General features: G+C 45.3%; 1 protein-coding gene across 2 annotated transcripts; it reads left to right on the top strand.

Moving 5' to 3' along the window:
- Window positions 1-768: 768 nt before the first annotated feature.
- Window positions 769-13589, top strand: GINS4 (GINS complex subunit 4). Of its 2 annotated transcripts, none has more exons than XM_039235575.1 (8): window positions 769-917; window positions 1615-1729; window positions 6057-6143; window positions 6888-7001; window positions 9453-9550; window positions 9717-9805; window positions 12443-12533; window positions 12615-13589. In XM_039235575.1, exons 2-8 carry the CDS (start codon window positions 1634-1636, stop codon window positions 12709-12711), a joined length of 672 nt encoding a protein of 223 aa, XP_039091506.1. In that variant the 5' UTR covers window positions 769-917; window positions 1615-1633; the 3' UTR covers window positions 12712-13589. The 2 variants fall into 2 exon arrangements, with proteins under 2 accessions (XP_039091506.1, XP_039091507.1); XM_039235576.1 differs by having other exon boundaries at window positions 1629-1729.
- Window positions 13590-13884: the final 295 nt, after the last annotated feature.

The raw sequence follows: 13884 nt of genomic DNA on the forward strand, positions 1-13884 counted from the left end.
CCATGTCAGCTCTGCACTGACAGCATGGAGCCTGCTTGGGATTCTCTGCCTCTCCCCATGTGTTCTCTCTCTCTCAAAATAAATAAATAAACATTTTAAAAATGTAGAAGACATAGCAGTACAGTAAATGAAGCAGCTAGGAGGGAAGAATAGCCTAAAGCAGCGTTCTCCAACCTCACCTGCATTAGAATCGCTTCGAGAGCCTGTTGAAACACCCCCAGAGATTCTGACTCAGCAGGTCGAGCCTGAGAATCTGCATTTCTCTCGGGTTCCGGGGCAATGTTGCTGCTTGTGGTCTGGTACCACGCTTTAAGAACTACTAGCCTCAAGGTTTTTAGACCTGGAAGTTGTGGCCACAGTGAAGCCCTGGTAAGGCTGACGGAACCAGAAGGGGCCCCAAGAGCGGGTGGGCAGAGATGACCCCAGAGACGGAAGTGGCCTGATTTTAACAGAGCCCCTTTCTCTTGACGGCTTCCCTGCTGGCCAGGGCGCGCTCGGGCCATTGCACCCCGGGGACCGGAAGGCTGACTCTGTTGGGCCGCCTCAGTCACGAGGCGCCCCCTCCAGACAGTCCTCGGGCCACGTCAGCAGCGAGCACACAAGCTGGGGTCCCACGGAGGTGGGTGGGGCTTACCTCCTTTCCTGAGGCTGTGCGGGCGCGGGGGCCGCGGAGATCCGAGTCCCCGCCCCCCGGCCGTGATTGGTCAGTGTCGCCCGAGCGCGGTGACGTCATGCCGGGGCGGAAAGTTTGGGAGAAGAGCGCGGGAGCCGAGACGGTGAGGGTCGGCTACATCCGGGAAAGGCCTGGCAATTGTTGTTCCGCCTCCAGGTGCTCCTTGGGAATCCCGGGCAGCTCCTCAGGAATTTCTACTACTACCTGCTACCTTAGAGTGCCTTTCTGCCTGCCCGGTGCCTAGGTGAGCATCCGAGTGGGCGAGTGGGACATCTGTACTTTCTGTGTGTGTGTGTGTGTGTGTGTGTGTGTGTGTGTGTGTGTGTGTGTGTTGGAGGAGGGGATTACTGTGCTCGTGTGGCATGGAGAGAAGAGAGTAGAGGGGGGAATATGCTCACTTTCCCAGATGCTCCGAGGGCATCCTCTCGTCCCCAGCACCCACCTTCTTAGCCTTTGGGATCACTGGTCTGATGTCGCTGGGCCTCTAGGAAAATAGGCATTCATTAGTTCTTCCAAAAGGTTTAAGTGTCTGCTGTGAGTTCAACTCGGCGCTAAGCGCAGAGTCCAGAGGTAATTATGTCCCAGTACTTAGAAGTGCCGGGGGCAAAGCAGATGAGTGATTTATATTTGAACTGAAGTGCACAGTTTCCTCACCCAAGGAAAGCACTTCTACCAGGAAGGCAAACAATTACTGCCTGGTGTGATAGATGCTCAATTCAAGATGTACCTGGAAACACTTTTAAGGGGCGACCTCTTTGAGAAACGGATACCCGACTTAAGGTTCGAAGGAAGAGGCAAAGAGTTGGAAAAACTCAAAGCCTATGAATTGACAAGCCACTGCCAGCGAGCCTCCACAATACCAGGTGTAGATATACAGTTGCCTTTTCTTGCAAACATATGGAAACCACATTGCAGGGCATTGGTTCTGTTATTCTCATTAGGTTCCTGGTTTCAGAGAAGATGACAGAGGAACTGGAAGTCACCGGACAGGACTCTGATGGGGATAGTGAAGAGGTGGTCCTGACTCCTGCGGAGCTCATTGAAAGGCTGGAGCAGGTAAGCAGTAATAATAGTGGTTATTTCACCATTGAGTTGCTGTGAGGGTTAAGTGAAATGATCTATGTAAAACGCTTACTGTATTGACTGATACATGATAAGCACTCAGTGTTAGCTGTAATAATCCTTACAACAATCCAATAAGGTAAGTATTACTGCCCAATGTGAATCAAGTATCTTTGACTCTAAAATGTGTGCTCATAATCTACTACTCATTGCCTTATTCTTGTCTTCTCCCTTTAACAGCCCCTTTCCAGAACTGTCTCATGTTTGTTACTTTAATATTCTCCTTACTGTCTTACCATGCATGTTATGAGTGACAAAGATAATTTAAAAATTGCATCTTATATGATAACCCTTACTGTATAGGAGTAATTCTTAATTTGTTTTTATATCACAGACCTTTTTGAAAATCTGGTGAAAACTGGCCCTTTTTTCCAGAATAATGTATGTATATACACACACATGGAGAAATTTTACATATAATTTCAGGAGGCTCACAGACACCCAGAAATCTGCCCACCTAGCTTAAGAGCCCCTGCTTATTAGGAAAAGATTCATTAAGCAAAAGTCCGAAAGCACAAAGCATAAAGGAAGAAAATGATGGATACAACTGCATTAAAATTAAGAACTTTTATTTTTACACCTTGATGACAGTAAAAAGACACACTGCAAAACTGGGAGAAAATGTTTGCAGTGTTAGTATCCAGAGTATCTAAACAAACTTCACAAACTACTCAATAGAAAAAATGAAGTCTGAACAGGCATCTTCCAGAAATGGAAACTAGGATGGCCAATAATCCTGTGAAAAAAGATGTCCAACCTTTTTAGTGATCAGGAACATGACAATTAAAATCCCGAGGAGATACTATTTCATACCCTGCAGATTGGCAGAAATGAAAAATGTGAACCATTTAGAGCAAGGATGTAGGACCATTTGCATACCTCTGTATGCTGCAGTGAATTTGGTGCCCTTTGGAAAATAATTTGTTGTCAAGTTAAAAGCATACATATCTTGTGTCCCAATCATTCTCTCCCAGGTACAACCTTAGAGAAAACTTCCGGGAGACGTGCACGAAACGTTCATAGTATTGCTTACAATAGTTAAAAACCATAAGTAGCCCAAATATCCATCAACAATAGAATGAATAAAAATCATGATACATAGACACAATGGGGAAAAAAACCTAGCAATAAAATGAGCGAAAGATAGCTCCTGCAACAACATGGGTCACTCTCAAGAGCATAATGTAGAACAATAAGAAGATGAGTTTTTGAAGAAACCATTTATGTGAAGCTCACACACTTGCAAAACTGTTTAAGTTAGAGGCCACGCTTGTGGCACACACTGGTGCACTGCAGTGCCTCATGATTTTGACCGTGTACCCTCTGGGACAGCCAGAGGCCCCAGGCTAGTTGCCCCTTGTGGGTATGAGGGGCTCCTCGGAAGGCAGCCCGAGGATAATGGGATCCGACAGCACAGCCTCGGTTTGTGGCAGGTGAGCATGACTTACATCTCGGGCCTGAGGCTCTGTTGCAGTGCCGAGTGCAGCCATGGCCGGGATCCGCCACCTGGACAGCCACTGGAGCTGGACACGGGCTTGGAGGCCGCAGAGCACGGCCTGAGGAGCAACCTGACAGTTTGTGGATAAACACAGCTCTGGGAGCTCGGAGAGGATACTCATGGATGCCTGTTAAAGAAATGATTTAAAACTTATTACCTACATTGCAGATTTTCTCATTTTAATGATTGTATTAATTTGCTAAGGCTATGCAATGAAGCACCACAGGTTGGGGGGATTAAATAACAGACATGTATTTTCTCAACTCCGGAGGCTAGAAGTCTGAAATCAAGGTCCTGCTGCCATTAGTTTCTTCTGCGGCTTCTCTCCTAGGCCTGTAGATGGTCATCTTGTCCCTGTGTCTTCACATGGTCTGCCATGTATGTCTATGTTCAAAGTTCCTCCTCATACAAGGACACAGATCATTGGATTAGAGCCCAGCTAATGACCTCATTTTAACTTGATTACCTCTGTAAAGACCTTATTTCCAACTATAGGCACATTCGGAGGTGCAAGGAGTTAGGACTTGAACATGTGAATTGGGGAGTGGAGACAGACACAGTTTACTCCATAACAATGAACAGATTGTCATTAAAAATTTTGATGGGGGGGGGCACCTGGATGGCTCAGTCGGTTAAGTGTCCAACTCTTGGTTTCGGCTCAGGTCAGGATCTCATGGTTCGAGAGTTCAAGCCCTGCACTGGTGGCATGGAACCTGCTTGGGATTCTCTCTCTCTGCCCCTCCCCCACTCGTCCTGTCCTTCTCAAAATAAATAAACTTAAAAAAAAATTTTTTTGGATCAGAAACCAGATACAGCTGTTTCAAACATAGAACTTGACTATTAAAAAAAAGAACGTGGATTTAAGTTTCTCATTAAATATTTTGAAAACATTTTATTTGAAGGCTTTATACATCTATAGATTTTCTCCTAATGTTTTATACATTGTTATCAAAATAATTGCATAATGTCAATGAGAAATCCCCCTGAAATCTACCCCATTTTACCCCAGAGTGTACCCAGCAAGTGCTATCATTTTCTTTGAAATCATTGGGAATTGTTATGTAGAGATATAAACAAATGTAGTGAGGGGCGCCTGGGTGGCTTAGTCAGTTAAGCATCCGACGTTCGCTTAGGCCATGATCTTGCGGTTCATGGGTTTGAGCCCTGCGTCGGGCTCTGTGCTGACTGCCAGCTCAGAGCCTGGAGGCTGTTTCAGTCTGTGACTCCCTCTCTCTCTCTCCCTCCCCCGCTCACGCTGTCTCTCTCTCTCTCTCTCTCTCTCTCTCTCTCTCTCTCCTAGAAATAAATAAAACATTTAAAAAAATAAACAAATGTAGTGACACTGTACAGAAAACTAAATACTAAGGTCAGGCTAGCGATTACCTTTGAAGAAGGAGGGAGACAGGAACTTTGAAAGTAATGCTAATACTTGTCATTGAAGTTTTGTGCACACACGTGTTTATATCTCCATTCATGTTATATGTAATCAATATTACTGTACCTATTCAGTATTTAGTGAAAGGAGTCAAAAAGAAAAACTCCTGCTTTATAAGTCCTGTATGACAATTTGGGCTTTTCTCATGCATATGCTACTTGAAACTACAGACTGTCTTTCTGGTTAACTTTTACAGCACTGTTACAGGAGGCTGAGCATGGGAAAAAATTTTTATGATAGTATTAGTACCTAGTATTTAATAACATGTCTTCATGGTGATAATTGGAGACGCAGAGACTCAAGGACATCAAGAGGAATAAAGTGAGCCTGATTGGCATGTCATTCTGAGCTGTGCTGAAACTAAATTTCCTATAATTGAAAGAGGAGATTAGTTTTCCTCAGTCATTTGTGGATATTTCAGTTCTCTAAGCCTTGGTAATTTCTGAAATGTACCAAGCATCTGGGCCTGAGTCATACATAAATTAAGGATTTAACCTCTTGTTCTAAAACTAATAGATGAATATACTTTTATATTGTGATCCTCTAGACTCTTTTTTTTTTTTTTAATGTTTTATTTAGTTCTGAGAGAGAGACAGCGTGAGCAGGGGAGGATGAGAGAGAGGGGGAGACACAGACTCTGAAACAGGCTCCAGGCTCTGAGCTGGCCGTCAGCACAGAGCCCGACACAGGGCTTGAACGCACGAACCATGAGATCATGACCTGAGCTGAAGTCTGACACTTAACCGACTGAGCCACCCAGGCGCCCCCTGTGATCCTCTGTACTCTTAGGCAGTTAGTAAATAATCTGTGTTTTCTCATTAATAAGATAAGGATAACTGTATCCATTTCTTCTCGGATGTTATAGTGATGAATGGAAATTATGTGTAAATTGGCTCTAAGCTTCAGGAATGAGATGTGTAGATTTAGGTATTCCTTCATCTCTTACTATAGAATGGTGCTGGTGCCCCCTGGTGGGAAATAGCAGGTGAAGAAGTAGAAATGTGTTGCTATTTGGTGAAAGGTACAGTTTGAACACCAGGTGGTGTTACTCTCAGTAGTAGGTATCATACTGACAACATTTTTGAAGTGAACACTGATTTATTTTGGTAGTGTTGGTTAGGATTGTAAACACAGGCTTCCCACTAAAAGAAAATCAATCATAAACGTAGCTTGTTTTCAAAGCGTTTCTAGTATTCCCAACTCATACGCGAACAGTCTTCTTTGCCAGAAATAGCTGTGGTTTTCGTGGGATATGTGCAGACTCACAGGGTTGTTTTGCTCCATCGTGAATGATACTGATATATATTGGGGGGGACATTGTTTTTTAGGCCTGGATGAATGAAAAGTTTGCCCCTGAGCTGCTGGAAAGCAAGTCTGAAATTGTAGAATGTGTCATGGAACAGCTAGACCACATGGTAAGAAGTGCTTTTGTCAGGGTTCCGAAGGAAGGGAACTTTGAAAGGGTCTGTTGGCATAGTGAGGGATTGTAGTCTGTTTCATTTAGCCCAGCCTTGTTTTGTTTTTAATATTAAGTCAGTTATCTGCATTTATAAAGCATGAGCATTCCTGTGAACATCCAGACATCAGCTTTCCCTGAGAAGTCTAAACCCTGTCAATACCAGACCCACATTTCTGTATGAGAACGGTTGACTGGAGCAGTAAGGGCCACCCCCTTTCATGTGCCCTCCACTCCCCACAGCCCCTAAATGCCCACCTTTCTCAGATACGTTGCCTGCCCGGCCCCCAGAGACACTTGAGTTTGTGGCCCTTGGCTTAGATGAGCTGGACTTAAGTCCTTATCAGCCTCAGAGTACCTTTAAAACATTGGTATTTTACAGTTTCTCAACTGGTGGTTTAACACTGCCCTATATTTTTTCTAAGGTCTAGGTCTAACTGACCCTATTCAGATTCTATTCAGATGGTTATTTTCTAAAAGTAAATGAGAATTGTTTGAACTTTTTATAATGAAGCTGTAGTCCTATCTATATTATTTGTGTATGAAAATGAGGACTCTTAGGAGGTTTTTTGTTCTCCTCTGACCTAAATGTCCTCAACACTGCCAGGGATGATAGTCCCCGTGGAATTGTGCAGATTAACAAAAAAGGTCCTTAGTCTGAATATCATGTTTTTTTAATACACTTCATTTTCTCTTTTAATAGGAAGAGAATCTCAGGAGAGCCAAGAAGGGGGACCTGAAGGTCAGTATCCACCGAATGGAGATGGAGAGGATCCGCTATGTCCTTAGCAGCTACTTGCGGTGTCGGCTCATGAAGGTTTGACGTGGAGATACCTGTGGGCATTAAGGCGGTGCAGTTTGTAATATAAACTAAGCATCTTGGGGAGAAGTTGGGCTGGGACCTGGGAGAGTCTGGGGCCTGAAGGTGCTGGTAGCTAAAGAGGGAAGAGGACAAAAAGTTATTCTGGAGAAGCGTGGATGGAACATGTGGTGCCCACTTCCGGGGACACGTTTGTAGTCTCTTTATCTGCTGTGTGAACAGTGCCCTGTAGAATTACAGCACGGTAGTGCCGAAGAGTCGCTTGCGTCAGTTGACCAGGGAATAATGACCAGAGGGAAACCACTTTCAGAAATGACTTTGCACCCATCGTGTCGCCAGCATCAGGCTGACCGTGGTAACTTGACATTCACCTATAGTTCTGAGGCCATCTGACTTATGAAAATTAAACTACAGAACATTCTTGTTTTGTAGGATGTCTGTTTTAACCCTAGAAAGTCCCTCCTTCCTTGAAGTTTCTTCCCATTTGGTTCCACTTGTTCCCTTAGTTATTACAAAAGAAATACATTCTCTCTTCTGCGTGAGAGTGCTCTCAGCTAAACATTTCAGCCGTTTGTTTCCATTTATGCCCCTGGTTCTGGTTCTTGACAAAGATTCTAGATTGTCAGTATCCTTAAATCGTACCACCTGCACAATAGAGTACCATATTCTAGATGCACTTTGGTCACTTGTGCACAACAGGATGATTGCTTCCCTTAATTCTAGATATTAAACTGGTAGTAATGCCACCCAGTATCTCATTAGTGTATTTCACAGACACCTCACACCATTCATTCTGCACTTACCATGAACTCTAACCTCTTTGAAGTTTCTAAGTTACTCTTTTCCCATCTTGCCACTGTCCTGTGTTTGAATGGTTTAATTTTTTGACCCCTAAGTGTGGGGCTTGATACCTCTTACACTTTATCTTAGTAAATTGGATCATTTTCCTGGTCCCTGGATCTTGATCTTGTTATTTAATATATTAGCTATCTCTTAACATTTTATGTTTCCACTTTATGTCAAATTTGATAAGTATGTCATCAAAGGTCTTACATGATTCATTAATAGGACTGGTTCATTAATAGGACTGGGCCAACCGTAGAGCATTCCACCAGAGACTTCCCTACAGGTTGACATCTGTCTGTTGAATCAGTGTTTATTCAACTACTTAGGAGTCTCCTGATCTATATTGTACACAGTCCCAGGTTTACAGTTTGTCCCCAGGGGTGTCATAACAATGGTATTGTGTTTTGAAAAAATGGAGACTTAAAAAAATATGCCACTCCACCCTACCCTCAACTAACCAGGCCACTCACTTTTTTTTTTTCTTTTCCCTTAAGTTGGATAAATCCCCTTCAGGTTAAGCACTTAATTTTCTTTGAGTTCACAAACCATCTCTTAAATGATGTGTTCTAATATAATGCCACATACCAGTGTTAAGGCAACTAATCTGTATTTGAAGGTTCCCCCGCCCCACCCCCCACCCCCGCCTTTTTGTATTTTTGAAAACTGAGAAATGGACCCATCTTCAGTATTTCACACCTCTTTGGACCACAGTGAAACTGCTAATTAGTGAAAGAATGAAACTGCCTATGTTTTTAGTACACTAAATGATATAGTAGCAACAGCAGTTTACATATAATAGGACACTTCCTGCACTTGAACTCCATACAAATGTTAATTTATCCTGGAAAATAATTGATCCAAGCCGAAAAACTTAAACTCCTTTAAACATATAAGTGCTCGTTTATCTTGGCCTCAGGTCCTTCCCATTGTCATTTCCCTACCTGCAGTTTTTCCACATTTTCCCCAAGCTCGCCTCATTGTGGACTTCATCCTTCCCGATTATATTCTTATAATTAAGAGTCACTATTCTGTCTCTGTGTTCTGTATGCATCTTTCCAGCTTTTGTATGTTCCACCTCATAGAGGAACAGCTTGTACAATTACCTAGAAATGTTAAATGATATCCCCTTCTCTCCATCATAAATACCATTTACAGTTGTATTTTCAGATTTTCTTTTAAGAAATTCTCTCTTTAGAGCCCTTATCTTCGCTCTAAATTCTTTGGAACCTGCCTTCTCAAAATCTTGAAAGTCTAGAAAAGGTCTTGACCATGAAGACTAGCTTCTATTATTTTTTTTTAAATGTTTATTTGATTTTTTGAGAGAGCGAGCAGGGGAGGGGAAGAGAGAGAGAGGGGGACAGAGGATCTGAAACGGGCTCTGTGCTGACAGCATGAGTGCCCAACATGGGGCTCAAACTCATGAACCACAGGATCATGACCTGAGCTGAAGTCTGGACACTTATCCAACTAAGCCACCCAGGCACCCCAAGACTTGCCCGTTTTGAAGTCAGCTCTAGATTAACCTCAACCCATTTCAGAAAACTAGTATATTTGATTCTTGAATCCTGACCCATTTTCATAATGATTTTTATTTATCCTCAGATAGAGAAGTTTTTCCCTCATATCCTTGAAAAGGAGAAAACAGCCCAGGAAGGGGAGCTGTCTAGCCTTTCTCCAGAGGAGCTGGTCTTTGCCAAACAGTGAGTGAGCAGGACACGGGGGAGCTGCTTGCTTTCCCTGGCTTGTGAGCATGACTTTTGGTGGTTGTCTCCATGGAGCCGATGGTTGGGCCACTATTGCGCGCCTGCCAGCCCGGCAGTTCCTGCCGGGCATGTGGTCACCGTGATCTCAATTCCTCTCTTTCAGGTACATGGCTAACACGGAGACCTACCTCAAGAATGTTGCCTTAAAACATATGCCTCCTAACTTACAGATGGTGGACCTCTTGAGGTCAGGTGAGCAGAGCGCTCTCTTTTCAGACATAGCTTCAGGCACCTTAGAATAAGATCCTCGAGCCCAGAAAAATGAGTATGTAGATAAGCAAAAAAGAGAAGAGAAACAGTATTGTGGATCCAAAACAAATCATTGAAAGCAGGTGTAAGGGTAGCCATTGCAGCATGAGTTGTGGTCTTCAGCTTAGGCTGAAATTGTTAGGACCACCATCAAAAACGTAGACTCATTCACATGGTCAGCCATTTGTTCCTTCAGGCGGTATCTATCTGGGCATCCACACCATGCTAGGCCCTTCTGAGCACTGAGGAGGCAAAAGCCTGTACACCCAAGGGGCTCGCACGCTTTTCCTCACAGATTCCAGCCCGTGCCGGGACTGCCTAGCTGCAAAGGCGAGTTAAATAGGCTAAACAGACCTTCAGTGATTCCTGCTCACTTCCTAGACACCCGGAGGAAGAGCTCCCGGGATTTTTCGTTGTGTGGGGCGTCTCATGGAAAGGGGAGCAAGGCTGAGAGCTAGAGGAGAAAGGGAAGGCAGCTGGGAGAGGGGAAACCCGGCCAAAGCCACCTTTGTGCTCATCTCGCACGGTCCCCTTAACATCCTGCTCAGCTGAGGGAAGGGAGTGACGGTAGTCACTCTCAGCCTGGGATCAGCCAGTCAGGGACCCAGGCCCCTGGCTTGTAGGTTCAAGTGCATAGCCCTCCGGTGTTGGCAACTTGACATGACCCAGCAGGAACTCATCCAGCAAAATTGCCAGGCTGAATGAAACAGTTCTCTGGGACCCCCCTTGTTCATAGCCTACATATAGTGTGCTGAGGCCACAAGGTCAAGTACACCTGAGCTCTGGGAATCCATCTCCCATGCATCCTGTCCCGGGGGCCACACTGGGGCCCCTATGGCGGGAGGATGGTTGCCCAGGCGTCTCAGTCAGCTATAACGAAGCATGAAGACTGGAGGGCTTAAAGAAATTTATTTTCTCAAGGCCGGAAGCCTATGATTGGGGTGCTAGCAGGCTTGGTTTCCTCTGGGGCCTGCCCCATGGCTGCCACTCTGTGCACACGCGCCTGTCCTGTCTCTTCCTCTTCTTATAGGGACACCAGTCCACCTGGACCTGGCCCTACCCTAAAGGTCTCCTTTCAGCTTAGTTAGCTCTTTAAAGGCCATTTCCAAATACATTCCCATTCTCAAAGACTGGGGTTGGCTTCAGCAAATGAAGTTTGAGGGGACTCAGTGCAGCCTATAACCCCAGGAGCAAGGCAAACCCATAGCAGATTTGTGGAGCTCTGAGCTGGTCATTTGGTGAACCTGCCTGAGGAAAACGAAAGGCCCAGTCCAGGTCCAGTTCAGCCACTTTTGTCTACACCTTGGAAGAGTAGGAATGAAGCAAGGACCATACCCCTAGTCATTGCCCAGCGATATCGCATCTAGTTGATTCAGACAGCCCTGAACATGCATCTGAATTCCTGAAACTGACTCTAACTGAATTCTGCTCCATGCTGGTGGACACCTCCTAAAACAGTCACCTGTCACTTGTCCCAGATCCCTTCCGAGGACTAGAGCCAGGCCCCCTGGAATTGGGAGCTTGCGGGGGGGAATCAGCCTGCTCCAGTGAAATCCATCTTGCTTTGTTAGCCCGGGTGCCCTGAGTTCCCCTCAGACCTCTAGAGCATCGTAGACCCCACTGGCGGAGCGAGTAAAAGCATTTTGAAATCTAAGCTGGGTTTCCTGGAATCAGTAGCTGCTCAGTGGGGGCAACTGACCCTGTGAAGTTGGAGTGTCTTTGGCAGGCCCCGAACCCCGGAGCAGTCCAGGGGGATCCCCTTACACCTTTGAGCCAATTATCCTGAACCCACACCGGTGGATGAGGGAATCAAGGGCAATACGAATGCTAAGCAAGCGCATTAGAACTGAGAGTTATCCAGTAGGTTCTCAGAACCTGCAGTTGAGGGAGTCCTCCGGGCACACACGGAGCTCTAGGAAGGGAGAGCTGTTGAGCAACCTAGCCCAGGGCACCTCCTTACATGAAATGTTAGCTGATGGTGGAAGAGGCAATAGCCTCTTACCCTGTCATCAGCCAGTGAAGGGCCACTTGCAGTGAAAACCTGTATTCCATAGTCTGACATTCAGGAGTGTCCCACCACCCAGCCTTTCTCATTCTCTCTCCTCCTACTCCTTTGTATAAAAATATTGTCTCACTAGAGTTATACAGTCTGTCCTCCCAAAACATCACGCATATCTCTACATTGGCCCTTGGTATTACCTCCCAGGCTCTTTCCCTCATTAAGTCTGCATTGACTTCTTTCTCTCCACTTCCCCGAGTGAATGTGCCACCAGTGTGAGGCTTTATCAGATGCTGCTGGTAGCCCTTTCCAGAGCGGCCACATGTTATGCTTGTTTGTATCTTCCATGATGTGTGGTGGGATTTGCAGCACATTTTATTGCATGAGCTGTTGCCGTGTGAAACCACAGATTGGAAGCGTGCCGTTTCTATAAAGAGCCAGATCTCTCAAGCTCCCCTTCCCCAAGAATGCTTTCACATCAGGGGTCCCTTAGTGCTCAGGACAATTAATCCCGGCAACTTTCCCACATTGATCTTGTTGGCTGAGCTTTTTCTGACTCCGCATTATCATTTCTCTGGCAGTTCCCAAACCAGATCTAGATTCATACGTGTTTCTGAGAGTAAAAGAACGCCAGGAGAACATACTGGTAGAACCGGAAACAGATGAGCAGAGGTGAGTCCTTGATGGTGGGAAATCTTCCTCCACTGGGGCACCAGCTCAGCTCTGCGAATACACTTTTTCCTTCTTTTCCAGGGACTACGTGATTGACATGGAGGAAGGCTCACAGCACTTGATCCGTTATAAAACCATTGCACCTCTGGTGGCTTCTGGAGCAGTTCAGTTGATTTAAAGTCGAAAGTAAATAAACAAGAATGACGGGCTGGAACCTTAAAGAAAATATTTAGAAACTTCTCACCACTTTGTGTCTAAGCACAACAGGCCTCCTCCGCAGTACTGTGGGTCACTTGGGCATGGAGAAGGAGCCCCAGGCAGGTTCCTGACTGGCCACGAGGGCTGACTGCTGTTTTCTCCACAGTCAGTAGATGGCGCCATCGCGCTGCTGATTCGGCACTTGGTTCTCTCTTTGTGCGCCTTTTCCAACGGAAGATAAAATGTCTTCAGGGGCATCTCGCTAGACTGTGTGAACTAACCTTCTGAAACCTCTACTGTTGGACTTAGAACCAGTTTCTGCCCTGGCTAACTGAGAATCACAACGAAACCAATAAACCATTCTTAAGTTTCTGTTTGGTGGCAGAAGGAGCCTCTGGACAGGTCTCGGCTTGTAGCCTAATGATGTACGTTCTCCCTGCTGCTAAGCTGCAGCCTTTCCCCGAATCCCAGGCAGCCTTGCCAAGCCACCCTCCTGGCCATCTGGCCATTCTTGGCCAGGAATCTGTTAACCGCAACATTATCTTAGCTTGTGACCTCAGTTAGCAGCGTTTCTGTTTTTAGCTTTCTCAAGGGAAATGGATGAAATTAAACTAATATGAGGGGGGAGTATCACAGGGATACCTGAAGGGAGGCGGTAGAGAAAGTGAATGAACCGTCTTTCCTTGAAACGTGAGAATAAGGAAGCCTGCACTCCAGTCTTGCTGACTAGAAAGCAGCAGATTTTCATTTATATGATACAGGCTGTTAATCAATGTAACATGGTTATCATTTCCAAGAGAAATCACGAAGTGAAAGCAAGGAAGGTTTTATTCATTAATAAAAACATTTTCTATTTCACACAGTGCTTTGTTTTTTTCCACAGTGACTTTACCTTCCTCAGCCATTTATATTGTATTGAGCAGACAGTGTGCCAGGCACAGTTCAAGGCACTGAAGCTCCAACCCAGAATAAGACAGTCACTGTCACTGTCCACATGGGGTAAGTGCTTTGCAGAGGATTGGAACGGGGTGACTCCCTAGAGAGTAACTAGATTGGCATTGAGGGGTTCTCACTGAATTCAGTGAGTCTCACTGAATTAGGCCAAGGTCTGAATACCAAGAAGGAGCCAGACACACACAGATCAAAAGGAAGG

The sequence above is a fragment of the Hyaena hyaena genome, unplaced genomic scaffold (genome assembly GCF_003009895.1).
Source record: "Hyaena hyaena isolate Hyena2069 unplaced genomic scaffold, ASM300989v1 scaffold_100, whole genome shotgun sequence".
In the NCBI taxonomy this organism is placed as follows: Eukaryota; Metazoa; Chordata; class Mammalia; order Carnivora; family Hyaenidae; genus Hyaena; species Hyaena hyaena.